Source organism: Corvus brachyrhynchos, unplaced genomic scaffold (genome assembly GCF_000691975.1).
Source record: "Corvus brachyrhynchos isolate BGI_N302 unplaced genomic scaffold, ASM69197v1 scaffold44, whole genome shotgun sequence".
Classification (NCBI taxonomy): Eukaryota; Metazoa; Chordata; class Aves; order Passeriformes; family Corvidae; genus Corvus; species Corvus brachyrhynchos.
In genome coordinates, this window is record NW_008238359.1 from 4,549,853 (window position 1) to 4,576,178 (window position 26,326).

General features: G+C 38.9%; 1 protein-coding gene across 11 annotated transcripts in view; it reads left to right on the plus strand.

The window, feature by feature from the left end:
• DLG2 (discs large MAGUK scaffold protein 2) overlaps positions 1 to 26,326 on the plus strand; it is a 1,005,290-nt gene that overhangs the window by 8,770 nt on the left and 970,194 nt on the right. For all 11 annotated transcript variants that reach the window (XM_017735865.1, XM_017735859.1, XM_017735860.1 and 8 more), the window contains exon 2: positions 8,574 to 8,705. In XM_017735865.1, the coding sequence (XP_017591354.1) occupies positions 8,666 to 8,705 (40 nt within the window). In that variant the 5' untranslated portion in view covers positions 8,574 to 8,665. The remainder of the gene's footprint in view (positions 1 to 8,573; positions 8,706 to 26,326) is intronic.

The window sequence follows — 26,326 nt, forward strand, 5'->3', positions numbered from 1 at the left end:
AGAATCCTTTCTGATTTACGGAAATTCTGGAGTAAAGTTTGTGAGTTTATGCTGAACCAGTTCCTGATCTTTATATAGTTATCCTATTCCTTGTGTAAGTACAGTTAGTCAAGTTTAAAGAATTATATTTAAAACTAAAAAATGTGCGAAGGCAGCATTTTAACAGAACAGATGTGTGGTTATATGTTGTAAAATCAAGCGTGAAGATACATGGACAACAAGGTTATGCTGAACTAATCAACACTGATAAGTGAAATTTTTCTTAGTTTTCCTTATAGTAAGTTAGACAAAAAGTCTGATTCTTAACAAATAAGCAAAAAAAGAACACATCACTTCCCTGGTTGTGTGTGTGTGTGTGTGTGTGTGTGTGTGGTGGTTAGAAAAGCTGACGGTTCTTCTGTCCATCTCCATCCACCAGTCAGTGTTCCTGTACCATTACTGGGTCTCCAGCCTGAGTTTGTAGATTGTGGTTTAAGACAAATTTAATTCCAGAAAAGAGAATAAGAGGCTTTGGGAATGTAAGCAGTATATAAAAGTTGCAGAGGCTGGAACTGGGAAAAAGGACACTGAGCAGGGAAGGGACATGACAAATCAAACAAGTGTAGAAGAGGCTGTAAAGCGAATAATGTTGTTTTGCTTTACACATTGACATCTGGAGGACAAGTAGTTGTCCTGATTTATAAAAAAAAGAAGATTGTTTTTGTGTAGTAGAAGAAAACACTGGAACCTTCAAGCACTGAAGTCAGATGGTGAGGGATCTTGTGGATGTTGTAGGAGGTTACCAGTGCGATTAGATGCCATCTGTGGGATGGGTGTAAGCCTTGGTCCTTCTGCACAGCAGAGAGGAAAACTGAAAACCTAATAGGGCTCCTCCAGGCTCTCGGTGTCTGTCTGTTCTGTTTCTCAGAGAGTTTAGCTGAGACATTATAGCACAAGTCCTGCCCTTCAAAGCAATCTGACTTGCAGAACATTAAGCCCTCTGTATTGTATCATCTGCTCCAGTCAATATTCTGGAACAAGAGACTGCTGAGCAACTTTTGTGGTTCCGTGGCAGCCTTTCCCATGAGCTCTGTGGACCACAGATACCTGCAATAATACAACTGCATTGTAACACTGTTCAATGCAAAGCTGCCTGTCCTCCTTACTTCAGTTTGCCTAGGCATTTGGATACCTGGTTTCCCCTTAATATACCTGGGCATGTAATACTGCCTTGTTCTGAGAAATTTGCTGTTGTACTTGCATAGCAGTTCTTACAGTCTGTCTGGCCCATTTCTTGTCTGCTGGCAGCATCATGGTCTAGGGTAACACTGCTTCACAACGGAACTGTTCCTAAGTTGGTGTTTTGTAGGAAAGCAGTCTGTGCAGAGAATTCACCAAGGCTACAGTTAGTTTAGGGATGTCACCTTTTAAAGTTAATGCAGAGCAAGGGCAACTCAGAATGCAACCTCAACTTGAAATATTCCTTGAAAGACTCTCCACTTGCCCAAGATTAATCTTCACAGGCCATGTGTTGGCCTCCTCTGTGTGCCAATCTGGTTGCTAAAAGCTGAAACCCCAGAAACAAGCCTGCCTGGTAATTCATTTGATGATTACTCCCCCTTTTTCTGTCCTGTTGTTTTCCCTAGCAGGACAGAAGATGGGTTTATGTGCCATGCATATCCTGAGAAGCTGTTATTTTTAACCCTTTTGCTTGTTTGTTGTGAGTGCTCACCACACTGGGTGATTGTCACATACGTCATGCCTTATGCTTCCTCAAGGCTGTATAACCCATATGCTGCATTTTCTTGATAGTTGTTTAAAGTCCTCTTGCAGAGATGAAGGGCCCAAGATGCTGGGAGCTTTCTGGTTTGTACACATATTCCCTGTCTGCTTTCCCTCTGTGCAGTCTGGTCGATTTATTCGTGTCTCATATGGATGTTTATATGTAAATATTTTATGATTATCATTTGTGTAGTAGTTCTCAAGTCCTTTGAACCATGGGAGCCTACAGCTTGTGTTTTTCTCAACCATCTTAGTGTACTGTTTCTTGAATTTCTTTCTAAAATTTAACTGGCTTTCTACTCTTTTCCTCTGTGGGTCCAGAGCATTGTGTATTAGCAGGATTTATTCCTTTGTGTTTGCTGTTCTGTGTGAAGATCAGGGAAGGTAAATGTGGTACTAATGGTTTTGACTTGGGTCAGTCCCAAGGCTGGTTGCTTGGGAATTTCTTAGGAACTACTGCATTCCCTCCTGCTGATCTGTAAAAACTCATTTTAATTTTTTGAGATTTCCAGACCAGAGAATCAAATCAAGACATCTTTAAATAACTGAGGCAGGGAACAGTGTTTGCTCCTCTGTCTCTTTTGGTCATCTAAATGAAGGTGTGAACTCTCCAAAATGAAAGTAGTTTTTGAGATCCTTTTCTTCTAAAGTTATCAAAGTTCAGTGAGAACACTTCCTCGCTCCCTTTCCTGGTGCTCTGGTTCCATTTTTCACTTCTATTTTGGCTCCTGTGTTTTTTCTCCACCATTCTTCGTGCTTTTCCTGCTTCAGTGCCTGCCCTACATTTTCCCAGTTCTGGTTCTCAAAACCTGGAAAGTGTCTCCTGAAATGTGTTTGTGTGTTCTTCTTTTAAAATTCACCTCTACAACAGACTTGCAAGTCAGAAGATAATTGAAATCCCTTTTAGGAAAAAGAGCAGATTAAAAAAAAAAAAGAGAAATTGAAATAAAAACCACTTTATCTTGTCAACTCAGGGTTAGATCTCAATTAATGTTAAACACCTCTCACTGATGAAACCTTATTTTTCATTTAAGTTAACATTTTCCCACACTGTTGCACCCCGAAAGTCTTTTCATTCACAAACTCTGATGCCAGTGGGAGGAGAGAAATGTAAATATGTTTCTAAACTTACCAACAGGCTGTGGTAGACTTGGTACTCTGAGAGGCAGTGATACTCTCTTGTGCTGGTGCAGGGTACTGTTAACCAGCTGACTGTGATTTCTTCCATGTGCAAGGCAGAACTTGCTGAGTTTGGAATCATATTTTCGTTTTTTTCTCTCCGTCTTCTGAGCTACCTTGCTTCATAGCAGGATTTGGGTGACAGGATCAAACTCCCAAGGAAGGCAGCAGCAACTCTCAGCAGGCTGGGGTGTTCAAAGCACAACAATTTGAGTGCAAAATCAGTGACTGATCCTGGCCAGTTACATATATGGCTCCATATAGAGTTCAGCCTGTATGACTTTGCTGCAGCCAGAAGGGGCTCTAATGGCTTGGAAATAGCCATATACATGGCCTTAGCAGCATCTGCTTGAGTTATGTGGAGCTTCCATTACCTTCTCCTTTGGTTTGAGCTATCATCATTCAACAAACCCTGGATTGAAAATGGAGCTGCTTGGAGACTGGTTTTTAAATCACTTTTATCTTTCTCATATAGTTTCAATTAATCCTGTTAGTTAAATCTTCTCCTTATTAGTTGTTGAAATTTATGGATAAACCTAAATTATCTTCATATGTAATGTATTTAGTTCATCTGAAGGATCAATAGTGTGAATAAACATCTGGGACATATTTAAGAAACATTTTTTCCTGGGTCTTATGGCGTGTTGTGTGACCTGCCACATGCAGGCATGGCTGTGTCATCCTCAGTCCCGTATGAAGGCACAAAACTTTTTAATCAACACAACTGCCCACACCAACAGAGCTGCAGATGCTTCAACTCTACCAGGACTCTACTGTAAATACTGCAGTGAGTATAGTGTCTCCTTGCCTATATGGAGTTTCAAAGTGATTCTAAAAATGTGCTTGCAAAACATGAGAGGGTAGCAAAAACTCAGAAACAAACCAGCAGAGGAAGGGAATCCTTCTGCTTCAAGGTACTGGTTAGTATTGCAAGTGGCATCCAGATCTAGGATATGGACCCTGAGAAATAGATAGAATTGATTTTGACATCATTTTAGTAAAGTTGATGATAAAATTATTGCAGAATTACTTTAAATATGCATAATTATCAGATTTAGTCTTTCATATGTGTAGCTTACATTTTAAGAGCAATGCTTTAGGAAACAATTTATTGGTGAGAATTTAATTTTTCCTGATATCTAGAGCACCTTACTCTGTATGTGCTTGAATGTATGACTTAATTTCTTGTTGGCCGTATCCCTGCAAAACTTTTTGTCTGTAAGATATACTGAAGTTGCATTTTGTTACAATATAATTTGGGTTTTCTATACAATTTTATATACAATTTTTGTATTTGTTTCATCAGATGTATAAGCATTGCCCCAACTACTTTAACTCTACGGCATAAATGTCTACTTATTGAGCTTTAAAAATCAACGTGACAGAAAAGTCTATATATAGTGTGGGTACTCTGAAGTGTGGAGTATTCTGTAATGATCCCATCTAGAATAATAACCCCAAGGATTTGCCTCTTTTTTGTTTCTTACATAGATCAATACAGTAAGTTAAGCAGAGACTCATTCTGTAGAAGAAAAATTGAGTAATTCCTTGTGTGATAAACTTTAGACTGAGGGAGGAAGGAAGAAGTTTTCCAAGGGAGTCCAGTAAGAAAAGCTACTGCTCTATAATTTCATGTCAGTGTAACAGATCTCTGATTTGCTGTATTGTAGCAATTACCCATTCCCTGATCAGTAACATAAACCATGTGAGTTAGTTTGGATTAACTGATAAGCTCTTAGACAAGATCCTGCAGGACCATAAAAGCTGTTTTATTCCTCATGGTTTTTCCTTGCAATTGTATTAAGATGTTTTGAGTATGATTTATTGAAACAAAACAATAATGCTTTTACTAACTCTAAGAATATAAGTGTGTTTTTGTAGGACTGTATCTTCTGAATGGTTCTTGTCAAAGTCGTCTTTCAAAGCCAATAGGATAAATTTAAAAATAGTGTTATTAAATACAAAGAAGCAGTAAAAAAAATTAGAGTTATGTCCAGCAGGCCTCATGGGGCACAGCTGATGCTGACTTTTCAGTGATCTTTTGTTCACAGACAAAGGACCTACTCAGGATCCACACAGAGGCCCACCTCTTGGGATATTAAGTTGTGTGTTCAGTGGATTTGTTGTCTTGCTTAAATTTGTTTTTGGTATTACTACTGGAGAATAGTGATGCCATAGTACAAAGACTTTTTGGTTGCATTTTTGATATACTCTGTAAGGTACGGGACTTACTTTGGCTGCTATAAATTAACCGTGTGCTTCACTGGATATTGTAATGTATACAGTGATCCAGTCCCTCATGAAAGCCACCAATCTCTCATTCTTCTTGATGAAAAGAATGTGTGGGAATTCAGATTCAGAAACTTCCACTTAACTGGGTGGCAGGAAATATGGTTCTTATTTGACTATTGTGTTGCAGTCCAGGCAGTCCATTCTTGCAACCAGATAGTACTTAAGCTTTGTAGCTGCAAAGGAAAAAATATTGGATGTCCTCATCTGTTTTGGGTATGACTGGGAGTTGACAGTGGTTACTATTTTGGGGAGAGTACTGAGCATTCTTCAGCTGTGCCATTTTATTACATTATTTCCTATTGCTCTGTGTTGTGCAGAGGTAGGAATGTGCTGTGCTGGTGCTGAACAGGATTGTGCCCTGGCATGATAAATACTGTCAAATCCATATGAAGATCTAGTTCTGAGTAATTTATAACCAGGATAGCTCATCAAGAAGGGGGAAAGTTCTTTTTTGAAAGCCTAATTGGGTGACAAATTGACTGGAGATTCGAATAGTCTCCATAAATCCCTTGGCTTTTCAGGACTGCTCCAGTAGGAATGGTTGCACGGCCCCTCTCCCCGACACGCTAAAATACTCTTGGTCGGGATATTCCTGGGGATCCTGATTGAATCTCCCAGCACATGTCACCCATCACAGGTTATTTGGAAAGCTAGATACACTGCTGCCAAGTGAGATTGTGCAGGAAAAGGTTGCAACTCCATGCTGGAGCTTAGGGATGGAGTAAAAATTAATGTATCCTATTAAAGCTAGAGAGGAAAATTAGGCAGGAAGATCATTACTTGATCTGGGATTTATCTGGGATTTAGATTTGGCACTAGAACTGTGCTTTGTTGCTGGTTGTTCAGTTTGTAGAGTTTAGGACTCTTCTGGGGTAAACAAAAAATAGAATTCTTTCATCTTCATGAATTGAAAAATAATATTTCAAGTGAAAATAAAAACTGCTCATATCCCCAAATGATGCTACTTTTTGTAGCTGGTTTTTTTTTAAATACAAACTGTGCACTTCAGGAAAGGAATGACTGATGAAGGAGGAAATGTTTCACCAAGTCACGAAGAAAGAGGGAGTGGTATCCCTGATGTGGAAAAGGCATTTGCATCCTATTTTCCTAATTTCTTGGCGCACTCTTAAAATGTGTCCTCAGTACTGGATACTTTGGAGTGGTTTTCCACCACTCTGCTGCTTCACTTTAATATAAGTAGCCATGGATTCATTACGTATCCATGTCTGTACTTGGGAGAAGGTGAATTACTGATTCCAACCCATGCTTTAAGTTACGGGATAATTATTTCGTTGAGGCTGTCCAGAACGTTCAGTGTATCAGTGAAAGTACAGGTGCCACAGGTGGGTCAGGCACAGTCATTAGGTCAATAAAAGGTATGATATGATTGGGGTTTTCAAGGCAAAAGAAGCTGAGTTCACAGCTGAGCTAGAAGTAGTTCTTTGTACCCAACCATATCCCACTTGGATCCAGAGCTTTCTTTCAAGGCTGTGCTTTTGATTTGGATGGTTTGTGATGGAAGCCCAGCTCAGGTATTGTGATGTGGCCTTCAAAAGAGCTGATCTCTCTCTCTCTCTCTCTGTGGGTTATAAGTGGTCCTAGGTGCAATTGCCTAATCCTTACCTGCCCCAAGGACGGCTCTCATAGAAAGAAGGGGTTCGTCTTGGAGACCCCTGTCAAGGTGGGATTAAAGCAGAGAATTGTGAGCTTCTCCATTATAATAATGTCTACGCTGCTACAAAATGCTCCCTAATCTTCCTATCTATGTGATATATGCATAAGATTGGACTCAATGATCTTGGAGCTCTTTTCCTTAATGATTCTATGATTCTATATATTATATGCATATGTCTGTGCACATATAAAAACATTTAAATAAAACTCCTTTTTATTAATTAGGTTTTTCATTTCTCTGATAAAATGCCTGTGACCAGCTAGAATTTCTGTGAGGCGAAAGAAAAAAGTTGCATCTTCTTAGACTTTAATGATTGATTACAATTTTCCCCTTTTTAAATTTTAGAATGTAGTCAGGTTACAGAATACAAATCATGTCTCTGCCTCTAATGTGAACTCACCTGCTTGTCACATCCCAAGGTCATCAAGACCCTGAACAAAGACAGTCAATCTTTATACAGTGAAAAAGAAGCTTTCTTTTAGTTATTTAGAAAAGAATTGTAAAAGGTTTTTTTTGGCTTTCCAAGCATTTTACACTACTTTGTTAAATTTAGTCTAACCAGAGGAATCTGACCCTCTCCTAGTAATGAAACTTGCATTGAACTCTAGTGTAAGAAATGAGAAATTTAGATTGAGGCAAGTGCTTATAATTATTAATTTGATTTTTTTTTTTAGTGTTGGGTAATCTTATGGAAAACTTGGTGGCAATATAATTACAAAAGTGTGTACAGATATTTCAGTGCCATACATATGTTTGTGTACATTTCTGGGATCTAGCTGGGATGGGGAGAAGGCTAGATGAAGTCTGATTCTCCATAGTCCTCTATTTTCTTATCTGTAAGATGGCGATGTTTGGATTTCATGCAATTTTATGTCACTCATGCTCTTGGCAAGTGACTACACAAAGATAATAGCAGCAGGAGAAACAGCGCTCTGTTCCTCTGGGCTCTTACAGAAAGGCTGGATTGCTCTTTTTGAACCAGCACATGGATGAAAGTCTGCTATCAAAGTCTCATTTTCCAAAGAGGTAGATAGCAATTTTATGTATTGAGGGAATAGAAAAAACCAGCCTCACTCTTGGACACCTGCCTTTCATATATACATTTGTCAGTCAGAGAACAGAGAACTGAGTGCTGCAGATGCAAAGCAAACACTTTCATGTCTTCTCTGAATGTGTTTTAAAGCCAGTTTTCCTGCATGGGTATCCATAATGGTTATTGTCTATAATTTTGTAGCTTCTGCAAGTTGTAATTTGGTCCAGGCCCCATAGCTTCCCGATGGTTTTGGATAAATGGAAGTTGAGCACTTGTTATAGATGCTGTTCCAAAGATCATTTTCCCGTGCAGTGTTGCCTATGTTGCTCATGACATATAGCTGATGACAGAAAGCAAAAACGTCACCATCCCTGGAAGCGTTCCAAAGGCATGTGGGTGTGGCACTTGGGGACATGGTTTGGTGGGGAACATGGTGTGGTGCTGGTTTAATAGTTGGACTCGATCTTGTAGATCTTTTCCAACCATAGGTGATTTTATGATGCTATAAACATTTGCTGTAAATGTTCCTTACATGTGTGAACAATGCCTCTCAAAATGTGTAGTTAATATTTGAGCATTTAGATACTTTCCAGAGCCAATAAAGACATTGTTGTGCTTGCGGGTTTTTTTTAGATACTGACCGAGCTTTAGTGCTGCTGGAAGAATATTGCAAAAAACTACGGAAGCCAGAAGAGCAACAGCTGAAAAAAGCCATCAGAAAGGTGATGGGCATCTTTAAGAGCAGCTTGTTTCAGGCACTTCTAGGTAGGTACTAATGTTTAATACTAGATGCATGCTCTTGGAGGCCTGAGCTAGGTCAGACCCAGTAACTTTCTTATTAGTCACTATTTAATTTGTGTTTATGATGAAAAGCATGTTGAGATGATCCTTCCAGGTTCTCTGTGGAGAAACTCTGTCCTGATATTTCAAAGGTATTTTCTTACTTACAGAGAAAGAAAGAGTAACAGAAACCTAATACAAGTTAAGGTATTGAATAGTTATTCCTAAACCTTGCTGCTTTGCTTTACTTAATGGTACAGAATCAGAATAGGATATAACTGCTTATGCAAAGCTGAAGATGAAGCCATCTCCACAGGTAAAAGGCCGAACTCTAATTGATTTCAGTGGCACCAAGTTGCATTGAAAATCTTTGTGTCTTTTGAATTATGCTTTTGTGAAAAGTGTCAGCAGAGAAACTCAAAAATGTGTCAAGAAAATTGCTCCAGGACACATTCATGTGATGTTGCAGTGTTCAAATAGATGTGCTGGTGTATTGATCAGTCTTTCTTCCACTTACTTGAAGATCCCCATTTCATCTTGTAAATGTTGTTAAAAAATCACGTGCTTGTTGTTTTGGAGCTTTATATAAAACAACCTCCGTAAGTTATTATATATAATGTTTTCAAGGTTATGAATATACCTGTTTGCCTTAGCATCCCTGTTGTTCCTTGTGCTGTGCCTGAGCTGCCAGTCATGGGAAGTGGTGACTATAACTGTGCATCTCCCTTGCTCTACCTGCCTCTGCCCTCTTGCTCATATTACATAGCCCTTCCTTCACACACATCTGCACATTTTATGAGGAGCTCATCTCAAGGGTGCATCTCCTAACACAAATTATGTTTGTGGAAGCACATGAGCCTTCAACTTCTGGCTGTTAGAAGCCAGAGTATCAACTGTGCTCCTTGCAGAGCTACAGTCAGGACCAGCTGTGGAAAAATTTTGATTATATGTCATAAAAGTAGAAGCACATCAATAATGCAGTATTACTGTGAAGACAATAGAGGTCCAGGAATAGTTTCAGGAATTTCTGTGAAAAATGTGTGTTACCAGTCTCTAACATTTCCTGCAAATGGAATTAATTAATGTTAGTGCTATTTTACTTGTAACTTTTCTCAGCTTCTTTAAAGTGATTAGCTTTATTTTATGAACTCTACATAATTTTAATTGTTCTGTATGCTTTAAAAAAAGAAATAGATTAATAATTGAATTGAAGTTACCATATAGTTGTAAATAGATTTGAAAAAAAAGGAGAAAAAAAAGAAGATGGGATGTTTCTATATTGTTTTTATGAAGGTGACTGTGGATATAGAAGTGTGTGCTGAAGAAATACACCAGTCACGGAAATGACATTAGCTGTACATTTACTTCTGCACTACTTGGAAGTAGTTAGAATACTTCAAAGTGTTCTAACAACATGTTTGCTTTGTGTGTGGCTATGCTACAATATCTGTTGTTGTATTACACATGTCAGAAATGAAAATGTGATTGTAGCTACCTTAAGGTTGAATCCAAAGAAGGACTTACATCCTTTGATTGCTACAATAACAGAGTGAGGAGTATGGTGTTACAGAAGTTAGCATTTTAAGTTGTGGGCCTTTAGATGTCTTTTCCTTGTTCTTAAATGCTTCCTTTTGTAGAAGAGATTTGGGAATTGCAAGATGTGTTCAAAGTCTCTGATTATTACATTTGGTTTGTTACTTGACTGGTCTAGATTCTGGAACAATACTAAAGAGGTAGCTCTCCTCAGTGAGAGGAGACATGCCACACATTTTAAGTGTGGTAGATGATGTTATTACACAATCAATAATGATATTCTTGCATAATGAGTATTTAAAAAAAATCCCACTTCCATGACATCTGTTTTAGCTTCATGGCATGTTTTCTCTACTCACCTATAAATCAGACCACCACACAAAGGAATACCTTAAGGGAGAGCTTCTGGTCACTTTTTAAATTCTGTGCTGCTAATGTTCCTTTGTCTTTTTATTTACAGAATGTCTAATGGTCTTGAAAGTGTCCATTTTTCTGTGCCTGATTTTAATGAGACTTAATATTCAGAGTCTGAGTTCATTGCTTTCCAAAATTCATTTACTGTCAAACATGTTTTATCTAGAATGATTGACCTTTTTAGGCTGTAACTACTAATGAAAAATGTGATTTTTGTACAGAATCATTAACTTGGATGCAGAGATGCACATTCTTACCAGGAATAAAGTTAACATAATTTTATGTGCCAAATTCAGTTTTTGTAGGTCCTACAGCTTCAGTAGAATTTGGTTCCTTTATAAATAGATTCATCTTTTCTGACTCTCTCAGTTCTTTAAGTGTGAGTTCAATTCTCGTTAACTTCCAAAAGGCTTTAAAAATCTGTAGGATGTCTTAAATCAAGTATAACAAGAACAGATAAAGAAAAATAATAATAGAGTAATTTTTCAAATCTAGTGTTGTCTAGTTCTTTTTATTCTCAAATTTATGCTTCTGTTATTATGCTGATTTGATTCAGCCATCCTTGAACTTCAGTTCTCAAAGTGTGCATAACTATTTTATCTTCAATGTGTTTCATAAATATTAAATTCGGACTACTGAACAGTGGAGTAACATGAGAAAAAGGAAGATTCAATATTTTTCTTGTGTATATTCTACACATGCAAGAAGCCACTACAATTATGTAAGGAAAAGTTCTGTAAGTGATTTACAGAAGGATTACTGAAGGACTGTCATTTTACATTTTAATTTGGGTTCAAAAGCATTTCCTTCTCCCTTTGGGCTGTTCTTGTTGCTGGACTTCTTGCTAGAGTGCCTGTGCTCAGTGGCAGCCAAGTTAGTAGCTAAGAGGCACATTTTCAGAGTGACATGTGGAACTGCAGTCTCTGGAGTCCCATTTGCACTCCAGTGGCCCAAACACAATGCTTTGAAAATCCAGCCCTAAGAGGAGGGAGGAGGAGAAACTCTTCAGAAGGAGTGTGCAAGGGGAAGAACGTGAATTTAGATATTGACATTACTCTTAAGTTAGTTCTAGATTTCTTTCACCTGAAGGATTTTACCAATTCTTTTATGGGCAGTGAGGAGTTATGATGTTGTTAGGAGCTTGTAAGGATTTTTTTTTTTTGTAGGGTTGTCTGTAGCTAGCTGATAGTAAAATCACAATGTTCTCTTAAATTGTAGCACATGTTCTCATGTGAACGTTTTTAAAACCCTTCAAGGAAGAGGAAATGAAACCTCCAGAAATCCAGATGCCTCATTTGTTGGGATTGTCTCATAATGGGGCATCTTGGAGACATCGTGCTGAGATAAAAAAGGGAAATCATGAAAGAGAGTAATAATAGTCATCTGGATGTGTCAAAACAACCAAACATTTTTTGTTCCAGTTCTGTTCTTTAGGAAACTTAATCAATTTTAATAATGCAGTACATAGTTTAGTACAATTTATTTCTAGAAACCTCTGCTATATATTTGTCTAGCCTTCATTTCATTAAGAAAAGTGCATGATTCTGCAGCTTAGTGGGCGGTTTTGTGGAATGAGAATGGATAAAAGAGGTTTATGTCAGGGTTGTTTGGGTTTTTTTGTAGATACATCTCTATAAAACATCATTTGTTTCTAGTAGGAATTAAAGTGCCATAAATAACTGTAATCATCTTATGCAGTATTAGGTAAAAACTAATCTCAATAGGTTTTTCTAAAATTCGGATAAACCCAATCTGCAGTGGGTGACGTATTTCCTGAGGACTTTGAAACCATGTCTTACGGTTTTTTCTCATGCTTGCGTAACTTTGCCTGAATTTTAAAATGCCATATTTCCAATTAAAATCTGCATTCACCTTTTTTTTTTTAATGGTATTCTACCATTTCTGCAAAATAATGCAGATGTTCTAAAACTGCTCATCTTAAAAACTGCTGTAGTAAACATTACTGTTACAGAATTTACTCATCATCTGTGTCACAGCCTGTGCTTAGAGACTTAGGATACAATGTTACATTTCCAGTAAGTGGGTTTTTTTAGACTCTTTTCCTCATCCAGCTCACTTTTAAATAAACCTTGTTATAACACCCCATTTGAAAAGAGTGATCATGTCTTTTAAACCAAGTCAAAAAGGAATTCAGATGATTCTTCTATGATCACATCTCACTTTTCTGTTAAAAGTTTGTGTAAATGAAGTGGAAGTATAACTCAATAGTGTTGTATTAGTCTCCAAAATTCCAGAAATCTAGTTAAACCTTGTATTCTTCCATGTTACTGGAAGGTGCCTAGGACAGATAGGGTATATAAAGAGGACATTTCAGAGATCTAAAGCAAGTTTCCCTTTGGTTTAATTATTTTAGGTCATATGTATCTATTAAAAATAGCACAGACTTCAAGAAATGCAAATATTTATTATAGCAAGCGTGAAGCAAACCAAGAACTTGGTTTCCTGTGGATTTGTCCTAATTTGATTGATCTCTGTGTCTACAAAGTTGTGAGCTGGGATTGACACTTCTCTTGCACTTAGGGCCATGGTTAAATTTCTGGATAGTTTAGATATGAAAAAAACTGGAGAGGAACGTATCATCTGAGTAATGATGGAATGCTGGAACATGTTACTGTCATAAAAGGAAAACTCTAAGAATGAAAAATGAGATTTCGATAGGCATAGCTAGGCATGCTAACTGAGAATAATGATGAAAATGTCCCCCACATTATGTAGGCTTTAATGCTGAGAAGAATAATTACACTGTTGACTATATAGAGAGAAGAAGAAAATATAGGAGAATAGTGGGAAGACAAGGAATTTGTTTAGGCATGTTGTGCTTAAGGAGAAACTCTTTAAACGAAATTTGAGAATAGAGGGAAGGAGTTGGGTCAACACTGGGGAATAGATGTATGAACAACAGGATAAACAGTGAGAAAAGTAGACCTGCATCAGAGCCCTGTGCTGGAGACGGAGCCTGTACCAAAGTAGGTGTGAAGAAGGATTTTAGATGCCAGCAAGTGTAAAAATGGAGTGCTGGTTGTACATGGTAGCCCTGAGATTTGCACAAAAGGCATGTAAATAATCTATTAAATACTACTGTTACAGTCTGCTCCTGTGATCTGTCTTTAAGAAACGCTGCTGTCATATTTTCAGGCTTTTCTTCACAGCCACCAAGACCTCTTTCGTACTTCTTCCTTTGAGCAGACATGAGATTTAACGTTCACGGCACCACAGAAAACAAGGCAATGTCCAATGTCACAAGGTTCCTGGTCAAGCTGCTAGTATTGAGGAAAGCCAAATGGAGACTTGTTTGACAGTCACCCTTCTGAAGTGAGGCGATGGTGACTGTCACTACTACCCATCTTGCTCAGTCCACAGGAGGAAGCATGTTTCAACACTCAGTGCTGTGTCAGTGTTTCAGGGGCCAGAAGGACATGAAATGAATTGCTGTGCTGGGAAACTTTTCAACAGGAAAGCACAATTGGGTGTTACCTATTCATACTTGCCAAGCTTGCTCTTGGTAGATGTTTTCAGCCCACTCATATGTTCAGTGTGCTTAACTACTTGCAGTGCTCCTGGATGTAAGGTCACTTGTCTCCTATGTCACTGCTCTCTAGACTTAGTGAGCTGGTTTTTGGTCATGTCAGGCTGTTTTACCTCCAGTAACAACGCTGAATTCCTCAGGTGTTCATCCAGTGCAGCCATGCCTGTGTCCAGCCCAGGGACATTAGGCAATCCTCTTGCCGAGGGCCTACATCCAGCATTCATGAAATCAAAGAATAAAACCCCCGTTGACTTTTCTTGCCTGGGATCACGTGTTGGGGTGATTCTTCCAGAAATCTATAATCAGACCTTCGCTGACTGAGAAATACAGATTCTTCTATAGCTGTATCTAAAAATATTGAAACCCTCCCTGGCTATTACAAATGTCGAGGAGCAAAAGAAATGTGCAAAACCTCTTCAGTGCTCTGTCACATTTGAGAGATGCTCAAATGACATCTCTGACAATAGGGAAGCCTGTTATTACTCTGCACAGAGTCCTACTTTCCCAAACTGGCATCTTTCTTTGTTGCGGCATAAATTACAGCAGAACTGAAATTTAAATTCAAGGGCAGCTTTTGTTTTGCCTGAAGACAGCTGCAGCTGCTTTTATTCTTGAAGTCCAATTCTCTTAGTAAGCAAATTTGTGCTTTCTCTCAGAAAAGCTAAAGGTAGCAGTGCTCGATCTTTGGGATGGTTTGAAGCTGTGTGATCTATTTTTTTATGAGCTGGGGGCTGGATTGCAGCCAGCTGGAGGAACTAACCCTTGCAATTCTTCAGTGAAAGTCTGGTCATAGGGAGTGAACCATTTGTTAAGAAGAAAGAAAAACAGGGCAGATCTGTTGTAACTGGTTTTGAGTGGATTTTGGCCCACTGCTGTTTTTGCTTCCATGGCAGTGCAATTTCTCCTGCATTGTTATAATTTCCCTCAATCTTATAATTCCTCCCAACCCATGGTGCCTGTGGATCCTTTGGAGGAAATAAGGCTTCTTTGCTTCTCTCAGGTTGCATTGACATTGGACAGAGGGTTCAAAGTTAGCTGGTGAGAGCTGACAGGTGGGCGCACATGGAGAAAGAAGACAGACAGACATACATCATGTTGCTATAGAGGAATATATATATTGTGAGTATAATGTGGAATAATATATAGTGAGGATACTCACAGAATGGGTCGGGTTGGAATGGACCCCTAGTATCCCTAGTGGAGATTACTTAGTCCAACCTCCGAGATTAAGCAGGGTTCCCTAGAGGACGTTACTCAGAATTACGTTCAGATGGCTTTTGCATATCTCCAGGGGAGGAGACCCACAACCTCTCTGGGCAACTTTTGTGTTGCACTGAAGTCTGAAATGTTACCCAGTTTTCCTTAGTTGTGCATGTGATGGAGGAGCTGAAATATTTCTCAGAATTGTTTTAGTCTTTGGGACTTAGTGGATGTTAGGGTGATGTCCTACTGGTTAGAGATGAGAAGCAAAGAGAGCAAGGGCATGGTGCTCCCTGTTCTTGCTGGCCAGCCTGGTGATGTGAGTAGCCAGCTTCTTAATATTAAAGCTGTTTTCCACCTTGAGAGGAGGTGTCTCTGCAAAGATGTGGGAATCTTGTGTGGGTACCCCAATTCAGTTTTTATTTGAAAGAATTTTAATAAAACTTGTGAATTACCAGGAAAGACCTCAATGCAAAACCAAAGCTCTGATACCTCTTGCATTTATGGGAGTGAATGCTGATGAGCTCTGATAAATAGAAGATCCCAGCCAAGGTCTGTAGCTGGATTCTCAGCCTATCTGAGTACAAGAAGAAAGCGATTACAGCGCTGATACAACCTGGGTAATACATAATCACTTGTAATCCTAATGCAACCCTCTGCTTGTGTTTTGCTGCCTTTTAACCCATGAATGATAACATTTCCATCTCAGACAAGGAATTTAGAACCTTTGGGGACTTTTCTTATTTGAAACGCAAAAGCTGTGCATTGGAAACAAACCATTTTTAACATGAGCAATGTGATGAGTGTTGAGGTTGTGGGTTTTCAATATCCAGCAAGGAGTAAAACCTGGTTTTTGTTTCTGTAGTTTTTTTGGTTTTGTTTTTGTTTTTTTTAAAGTGCATCTTGGCCATATGGATTCTGTGTATAATTAGAATTAATAAAATGCAGTTGCAGCAGCTGTTGTTGTGTGGCTGCTGTCCCAATGTGAAGCTTTTCTTTCTCTTTGCAATAAATAAGGATGGCCCTTTATTGTTGGTTTGTCATGAGAACTAGAGACAAATTATTAAGAGATTCATTTAGATAATTTGGTTTTATTTGAATAATGCAGTTTCCTTTTTCAGGCAGAGAGAATGTAAAAGAACATTGAGATAGATGATTTTCTTTTGGTGTTAAAGAAAGAAAGACTGGATTTATATCTTGCTAATGTAGTTTGTACATCTACTAATAAAATGGAAGAAAATAATCTGGGGCAAGCTGTTCCACCACTAATCCCAATGCTTATTTTTGTCTCTAAAATAGCAGAGCCATTCTCCCTCTCTTACGTTTTGGCCTGCAGAGTCATTTTAGGCTAGACTGTGATGTGGCTTTTGTTCAGTGAATATAACTTTGTAAGAAACTGCACGGTAATTTTGAAATCACAGAACCATTTTAGCCTTGAAGAGTGTTATACCTTATGTTTCTCAAAGCTGTTATAAATGAGCCAAGTTTATTGCCTGGTGGATCTTTTGGAATCTCAGTACTCTTTTTACTTAGCCCTGTGCTTCCAGTGTGTTGTGAGAGTCAGTGAAAAATACTGATTGGAGTGATTTAAGTGCAGTTGGGATTGAGCAGTGAACAGTAAGATGCATGAAAGTAGACTAGTTAATCTTAGATACACATTCCTGTATATATTTGTGAATATATGTGTCTATATATATAATACGTATAAATTTGTATATATATATATATATAGTGGCAGGTAACTGTGGATATTGTATTTATCTCAAACTTCTGCTGCAGTTTGCTTAGGTATTATTCTGTACTTGGGAGCTCTGTTTAGTATTAAAGTGTGTCTTGAAAGAAACGCTGCAGACTGTGTTGTTCATTCCCACTGCACATTCATTCTGTCATGAGGTCCATTTTCTGTGGTCGTGTTAGTGTTCTGTCACCCTGATCTGCCTCTGAGATAATTATGTGCTCTTTGCAAAGAAGATTGAATTTATGTCTTTAATTTGTTGTCTCCTGCCTCCATTTTGTCATCATTGTTGTGTGGCTTTGAATAGCTGCTGAGGTAGCTCATTAAGGTACCATTGCATAAAATCCCAGGCTTTAGAAATAGAAAATAGTTTTTATAGTAACATTGTTATGTTACATTATGTTATTTTATGTTATGTTATGCAGAAAGGATGTAGTATTTCCAAACAATGTGAACAGAAGAGAATTAGGTAAGTGATCAGAGGGCAGTGCTATAACTAAGCCAGTTTTGGTGAACGGAGTTCAAGTCCTGTACATACACACAGTGTGATACTTCTTATTTACCTGACCTGAAACCTGTTTTCTTCAAAAATCCTGCTTTGTTCAGTGTGCAGAAGGGGCAGGACTCAGCTCATGAGCAAGTATTTAATCCATTGCTTTCCCGTCATTATTTACTCTGTGAAAGGTGCTACAGAGGTGGTACTGAAGCCCTGAGAAACAGAAGTAAAAATATCTTCTTATTTTCGAGGCCTGATTTGAGACTCTTCTCCCTGATCCATCACGACATGCACCACTTCTCATGTCTGACCACAGCTCCAGCTGCAACAGGGAGTGTCACCATTCCAGCAAGACTGTCTCAGTGTCCCATTTTGGGTACTTAAAACATGAGGATCATTTGATCATTTTTGAAAAATACTGTGTATGTGACTTTCTGACCACAGTGAGACTATCAGTAGGAGTCAGGGGTAGGATCTAATTCCCAGGGTGGCATTTAATGCTCTTAAGCTAAAGAACCCACAAGAAATCTTCTTATTGCTCTCAGCCTTTCAGCTCCTCAGATAAATGGTGCAAAGGTTGCACAGGCAGCTTTCCCAGAGCAGGCCCACTCCGTATACTGAATCAAGTGTCAGAGCAGAGGGAAAAGTGGTGTGTAACCATACACGTAAAGTGTGACACTTTCTAACTTTGGGAGCACTTTGGCAACCTTATTTGGAATAAGTGTTTTGGAATTAATTTTTCATAGTTACTTCCTAGACTTTAAGGACGGTAAAGAGGGCTTCTCTTCATAATTTCCATTGTGTGATGGTATTGATAACACACATGTTTTAAACCAAGGTGAAAACTGTTGGACACTTCCACATCAGCCTTTGCTGACTGAGCTTTTAGAGATGCTGACACTACCAAAAGTGCTGCTTCCTTTCTCTTAGACCTGATTTTTTTCCCAATAGTTAGATGGTTCAGATGAACTAGATGGTTTCTACTGCAAAATAAATATTTTGAAGGCATATTTATTGAAGGTACTGGGGTTTGGATCACCATCATTTTCCATGCGCTACTGATAATGGAAATGTCAGAGCAGATGGTGGCAGAGAAGCTTTGTTTGAAGGACTCTCTTCCAGATCCTGGCTCTGCCACTGCCTTATTGCATGTTTTGGGCTGGTTCTCTGCCTCCACTTCAGGTGTGGCTCAAGAGTGCCCTTGTTGGCTTCTCCCACCAAAAATTCTGGTGATACGTATGTATATATGTGTGTGTGTGTATTAATTAATTAATTAATTTTTATTTACTTGCAAATTACATGTATTCATGATATATATACACACATATATGTAGACATACATATATAATAGTGTATTTTTACATTCATATATAGGAATATGGGAATTTGTCAGGAGATTCACTGCCTTTCCAGAATTGAAGTACCTACAGGAGAAATGGTTGTGGGGGAGTATCTTTCCAAACAGACAGTAATTAGATAGCAGTAGAAATCCAACCTAATTACAATGAGACAGAGGGATAGAGACAGAGTTGAAATGTTTAGTGGGTATTTTTCTCCCAAATCTTGCATTTTCTTGAGTTGTTTTTGATCTTCAGTGTTGAACAGAACTGTAACTTCATTCTTTTTCTACTTAAACCTCTCAAACCAAAAGGCTGTTCTGTTTTTATTCTCATTATCATTTCATACCCAGCCTGCCTTTTGAGGATTTACCAGTAAGTTTTTGTGGTAGACTGCATTTCTCATGTTTGTTTAGTTGTGTTTAACATGTAGCAATTAATTCATGGTTTAAGTTTTGTAAATGCAATGTGGAAGATAATAAATGTACGTGGAAAAAAGTAACTTTGAACCCTATTAGAAGTTGAAGTAGCCAAACTCTTCCTCTAAATAAAGTTTAGAGTGACATCTTGTGGTTACACTGATTTCAAATGCATATTTCTGTTGGCATTATTTTATGTTGTCCACAGTAAGCATGGTGTTTTCTGTTTGAAAATGTTCTGGATTGCTCAGCAGAAGTCTGTAATGATTTCCACTAGGGCTTTTGTGAGATTGGAGAAAGCATTGCTGTGTGTCAGAGCCCTATAGGTATAGTTTATCTTTTACTGTGTGAAGTTTATCCCATGTACCTGTGAGTTTCCAGTGGTTTGAACTTCAGTTCAAGATGTTTTAATGCTCTTCGAGCTGTTTGGAATTTCTCAAGAAGTTTCAATTAGCCATGATGCTAAAGCAAATGGGAGCACAACGTCTCTCAGCAACATCTGCTTGTGCCAATTCATTAACTGTCCAAAGATTTGCTTAGGTTTAGATAAAGATAAATACGTCCAGGAAGCTGGCATCGAGGATTTGTCAACGTAGGAACAGGCTTGCCCATTTCAGATCCGTATTGCAGTAGTGTATATGCATGCTTCCTATGGATCAGCCTCCAAGGTGCTGGGTGGTGTAAATGCACCACCACCAAATCGTATCCAAATGCCTAGAAGGTGCTCCCCCTACAGTTTTGTGCCGTAGATCTAAACGAAATACAAACCTTTTTAATGCCAGGTGGAGATGTAGAATAATTCTGTGCTCAGAAGCTTAAAGGACCTGGGGAAGCATGTGAGATTTGCTTTCACTTTTGGGAAGCCCTCTGCAGAGATGCAGGAATAGTGGCCCTGCAGAGGGTTTCGGTTAGGACCAGCAATGTATTGCCTGGTTCAGTCTCTCAAATAAGCCATATAAAGGTCTTTTCCCATTCCTCAACATTGAAGAGGACAAAGATGCTGATAATTGCTAGGTTGAGTTTTAACTATATAAAATGTTGATTGATGTTACCATGGAGCCCATCCAGCAGGTTGAATACCTGATTGTAAAATTAATGGTTCAATAAAGGACACTTGACCTTTCTAAGAAATAAATTCTTTTTAGGAGGACAGATTCATTAATGCATCTCAAATGGAAAGTCCCTCTAGCAGTGCTTCATGGCGCATCACTCGTAACATGTGGCCCCAAGTCTGCTGTCAAGTCTTTTGACATGAGAGGCTGAATTCAGGAAAGGATTCTGTATTTGTGAAACTCAGGCTTTTGTTGGAGGTATTTTGGCCATGTGAGGATTCCAGAGCTGAACAAATGATTGATGTGATGTGCTGGCAATTTTAAGTATTTTTAGCTTTGTGGTAAAGCACACAAGGAACATAAAATCCAAGAAGCCCAGCTCAACATTCCTAAAAGAGCCATCTGGTGACCTAATTTATTAATTTGATGAAAAAACAAAGACGTGATGTTTTCAATTAAGATGAATGTTTGGCTGCCTTGCCAGAATTGGTTTTGGTGGATAAGTAAGTACAAGTTAAGCTGTTAATATAATCCTAATACTGGAACTGGAATGCTGGTGTAGATTTGGTGTAAAACAGAGCAAGCCATTTGGAGAGCCTCTCAGAATGGGCTAGCTGGTTACGTTTCACAACTATAGTTTAGGAAAAGCCTGTAAAAATTATGTTGGAAGTACACAAAGTGTGTTTAAATGACATATTTACAGGGATAATTCTGGAGATTTCCTTGGCAAAGTCTCTCCACGCTTTCCAACAGAGACTATTTAAATAGTGAAGAAATTTGTAGATAGTTAGGTACCAAACCAATGCTGATCTTTTTTAAATGCCTTCTCTTTTTGTCACAGAAAGAAATGACTGGTGATGTTTCATGGCAAAAGAAAGCTGTCTGCTCCTTCTGTTTCATTTGTGTTGGGCAGAAGTTATATCTTTGTTGCCGTTTTTGAATGGCTGCCTGGCGGATTTTGTCCTGTTATGAATCAGAATTTTTAATAATTTTCATCTGCCCAAGAAAGAACTTGACTCTTTATGCTGAGACAGCTGGATATTAAGTAGATTTTGCAATGGGAGACTATAAAGAGGTTTCCCCATAATGCAGGACATGAGGCTGAGATGACCTTATGCAAACCACAGTTTTTTTCCAAATTGTGACTTCATGTGGTGAATTCCCTGCACTGGCAGGAGATAACCCATTGATGCAGCCACAAAGAGAGATGGGGCAGAAACCCTGTGCCAGCTGATGGCCATTGCTGCTGAGTGTGGTACTCTGTACAGGGTGGGATGTGTTGAAAATAAAGGCTCATCAGTAAGACAGTGTTTGGGTGGTGGAATACTTCTTTGAGGGTTTACTTATTGAATCCTCTGAACTCCAAACAGCTACTCATATCCTCTTTCAGCAGCATAAAGCCGAAATCTTACTGTGCTGTGATCACTTAAGTCCCCTCTCTCATTTTGCCAGAATAAAAATAAGATTCTAGCAATTCTGGCCCTGATTTTGTGCCAGAGTTCTCCTCGCTACAGTTCAGAGCTGACAGGCTGCCTGCAAAGTCCTCCAGTATTATTAAAAGCCACAGCAAATTTGGATTTAAAGTGGAGGTGGCTGAAGAACAAAATTACCTGTGGAGTTTGGGGGCTGTTACTTTAAGTAATTGCTATCTACCCATGTAAATCCCTCTGGGGTCCCTTTTCGATTAAGTATTCCTTACTTCTTCTCTAAACCTCTTGTTTAATATTCATGTGTGTTGTTAAACAGCTGCTGCATCCTGTCCAAGAGCAAAAAGGGGGATGCATTTCAGTAGCAAACCAAGTAATACTTAAATGTATTGCTTGCGTATTTCAGAGCAGCAGTATGGGAGTTAATTAATATTTATCAAATGCACTAAAGTCCTTGAATGAGAAGCACTATGCTTGTGCAAAGCATAGTTTGTTTATTTCAAGCTCTTACCTGGCCATTTTGACCATTTGCTAAATGTGCCTGAGAGCAAGCACACAAACCTTGCTATAATACTGACTTGATTCCTCTTCTCTTCTCTTCTTTAAATGGGAACAGAATCAGGACACACTTTACAACAATATAATAATTGCAGAAATGTAGGTGCTCTACTTAACCTGAGAAAAAAGCTCTTCACTTAATTAGCTGCCTGGCATTTTGGAATAGATGGTAATATAAAAAGGTTGTATTAATACAATGCAATATAGAAAGACCTTGTTAGATTTTATTACATTTTCTGCTTCGTAATTTATTACAATTAGAAAGCCTAATTCTTTTGCTTATCTTGTAATTATAGCAAGGTGTTTATGAGCAGGAGTTCCAGCTGCTTTTCTGTATAGGGTGTCATTAGATGTGAAATTAGAAAGCTTTTTAGACTGTTAATTTTTGCTCATTACACAGGGTGCATAAAGCACTCTGAAATACATGTATTATGTAAGGTCAACATTATGTTTTGCAAGTTGCTACCTGAGTTTCCAGCAAGGACAGTGAATCTCATAGATTTAGGTGGTCTTCAGAGGAAGGCCTCTTTATTTTGAAGACCACATATTTAAAATCCTCCTCTGGAATAGGGAGGTAACTAATATTCCCCATTCCATCAAAAAGTAGTTTTAGGTGTCTGTTTGTACAGTGCTCCCTATCCCTGCATCTGGCTACAGCTCAGTGTCTCCATTTGACACCTAGGAGTGTCTGGGGACAACGTCCATGTGTGAATAACACAAAACCTCCTGAGGAGTCCTGTCCTTGTGTGTGGTGCCCAGCCGACTATGGCTCTGCTGGGACTTTGTTACGTATTGCAAAACCCAGCTGATCTAAACAAAAGCTTAAGTGACTGACCCAAGACCTCACAGGACACTTTTGACTAAACACAGAGCTTAACTAAGGAATCCAAAGCTCATGTCATATCATGAGATCATCCTGATTTAGGCTGTCAGGCTCAAGTTATAATGGAAAGCATTGTCTGATTTCATTCTCTTGGAGAGAATTTAGGACAGTCAAGGGCCTATTCTTATTTGGTTTTGTTATCTTTGCTGTGGAAGATGGGATATGATATCTACCTAGAGCAGAAGTGGGCCACAAAATGGCAGGCAGTAATCAGAAATCAGAACATTTGCAAATAGGAGCAGACATTGAGCTATTATTGGTGTTAAAACTATTAATACTTACATGTCTCTGTATTTTGCATTACTCATGATAAATTCTTACTTCTACAAAGCTGTTAATTACTGGCAACTATTTGTCTTACAGTTTGGACAAATGAGTGTCTGTGAGTGGGTGGAACTGCCATCTATGAGACTTTTCAATGACAGTCTTGCTTTGGGAGGTACTTGCGCATAACATGAAATCTGAATGATTATCACAGAATAAACCAGCTTCATGAGCTCTGATGCAGTAAGAATCAATAGTTTAATGAGAATATAAAATCAAACCTGCGTATTTTATTGATATTCTACTAAACTTGCCATTACTCTGACCCCCTGTGAGTGAGAGTACACTGATTTTATTAGTTTCCAGTCTTTAGTGTCTCTCTGGAGGGGAACTTTATATAAGAGCATGGACAAGGGGGAGCAGCTTTAAATGGAAAGAGAGCATGTTGAACCACAGAATCACAGAATACACTGAGTTGGAATGGACCCATCAGGATTATTGAGTTCAGCTCCTGGCCCTGCACAGCACCATCCCCAGGAGTTGCACCCTGGGCCTGAGAGCATTGTCCAAATGCTGCTGGAGCTCAGTCAGGCTGGTGCTGTGACCCCTTCCCTGGGGGAGCCTGTTCCAGTGCCCAACCACCCTCTGGGTGAAGAAGCTTTTCCTGATACCCAACCTAAACCTCCCTGACTCAAAATCAGGCCATTTCCTTGGGTCCTGTCACTGGTCACCACAGAGAAGAGATCAGTGCCTGCCCATCCTCTTCCTTCACAAGGAAGTTGTAACTGCAATGGGGCTTCCCCTCAGCCTCCTCTTCTCCTGAACAGATCAAGTGCCCTCAGCCACTCCTCATACAGCTTCCCCTCAAGGCCCTTCACCACCTTTGTTGCCCTCCTTTGGATGCTCTCTAATAGTTTAGTATCTTTCTTATATTGTGATGACCAAAACTTCACACAATATTCAAAGTTAGATTATATATAAGAAAGAAGTTCTTTACTGTGAGGGTGGTGAGGCACTGGCACAGGTTGACCAGAGAAGTTTTGGATGCCCTATCCTTGGGAGTCTTCAAGGTCAGGCTGAATGGGGCTTTGATCAACTTGGTCTAGTGAAAGGTGTCTCTACTCATGGCAACAGGGTTGGATTAGATGATCTTTAAGGTCCCTTCCAATGCAAACCATTCTAGGATTCTGTGATTCTGTGAGCTGAGCTAGGAGCAGAGAACAGCTTAGGTATCTGTAACCAACACTTGTGCGTTATCCACAGGCCCAAAGAAACTGAGAGTGAGATTCAATCCACATAATTTGTACCACAAATGGGTTGGCTTTTAGAATTAGGATTATATTCCTAAATATAAGGGTATATCTCTTTAGGCAATGGAAAGAGATGGTGCCTTTGAAAGCAGGAGATCTGTTTGAGCTGAGATGACCTGGTTAGATTGGCTGAATTGTGTACTAAGAATTCAGGCAAAGCAAAACAACAAAAAGAGCAAACATACAAGAATATTGGAAACAATTACTGCTTTAAAACAAGCTTTTAAAATTCTGTTTCTGGATTGAGCTGGCTTTGTTTCTGAAATATCTTTGTTTTCCAGAACAGACAGTCCTGCAGGAGAAGAAACCTCTTTTAGTTTGGATGTTGTATCTAGTTGTGCAGTGGATTTTTTTGCACCGGTTTCAATATCATTTACTTAAGGAGTCTGAGCTGGAGACATACAAAGCACCAAGCCAAGAAAATCTGTCCTGTGTGTGGTGCAAAGGTTGCATGTCAGAGAGAAGGACAAGATTGCTCAAAAGCTTTGTTGGTGATTCTTGGTGATTAAGTGAGGTGTATGAGTGACAGAATAAGAATCTCAGTTGATACTCCTCACAAATTAAAATATATACATCTTTCATTAAGTGCTTGTCTGGGACTTTAACAGTTGCTAGAGTAACCTGAAAACAGGACTGTAAATATTGGATAAGAACATCCAGTACTTTAATGAGTAAAGTAACTGCCAGGGCTCTGGGGAAGGTAAGGGACAAGCACTCTTTGTTCAGCTTTGCAAAATGTATTGTTTATCATGTAGGGCTTTGTGGCTTGGGAATTACTACCAAGCTCCATTTTCCCACTGGAGTGCCTTTCTGTTATCTCTTACATCATTCGTGACCCTTGCTGTCAAGATAATTTCTTCCTTTTAAGATTTTGGTCGAAGGAGAAAATCAATCAAACATGTTAGTAAATTTATACCAGAGATTGTGAATTACTTCACTACATTTTCAGCTTTGGCCTCTGTAGTTAAGATGAAAGGGTGGGATTTGTGCCTCCTTTTTGGGGGACTTGCCTCTTTTTTGACATATTTCTCCTCAGCCCCAGGATGTCAACTGTGTCTTGGAGGACCAGAGTGCTGAGGGGTTTCCTTCAGCATTTGCCTACAGAAACTTGGTGTACCATTAGGGTATGTGGGGAAGGTCCCTGTAATAAGGCCGTGCTCTATTTGTAACCTGGTTTTTTTTGCAAGTTGGCTTTACTTTCACTGAAGAAGGGCCTAAGAAATGAACTCTAATGGCGATTTGTCAAACTCCAGATTTGTGTTTGTGCTTGTAGCTTTGTGTAATTGGTGAGGAGATGGATGTCTGGAGAAACTGGTGATTTACCAAAATATGAATATCGATCTAATATTGATATCCAACTGAGATGGACAAAAAACCCTCTAACAGTTTAGAGTTAGAAAGTGTATGTTTTATTTGGCGCCAGGCTCTGCG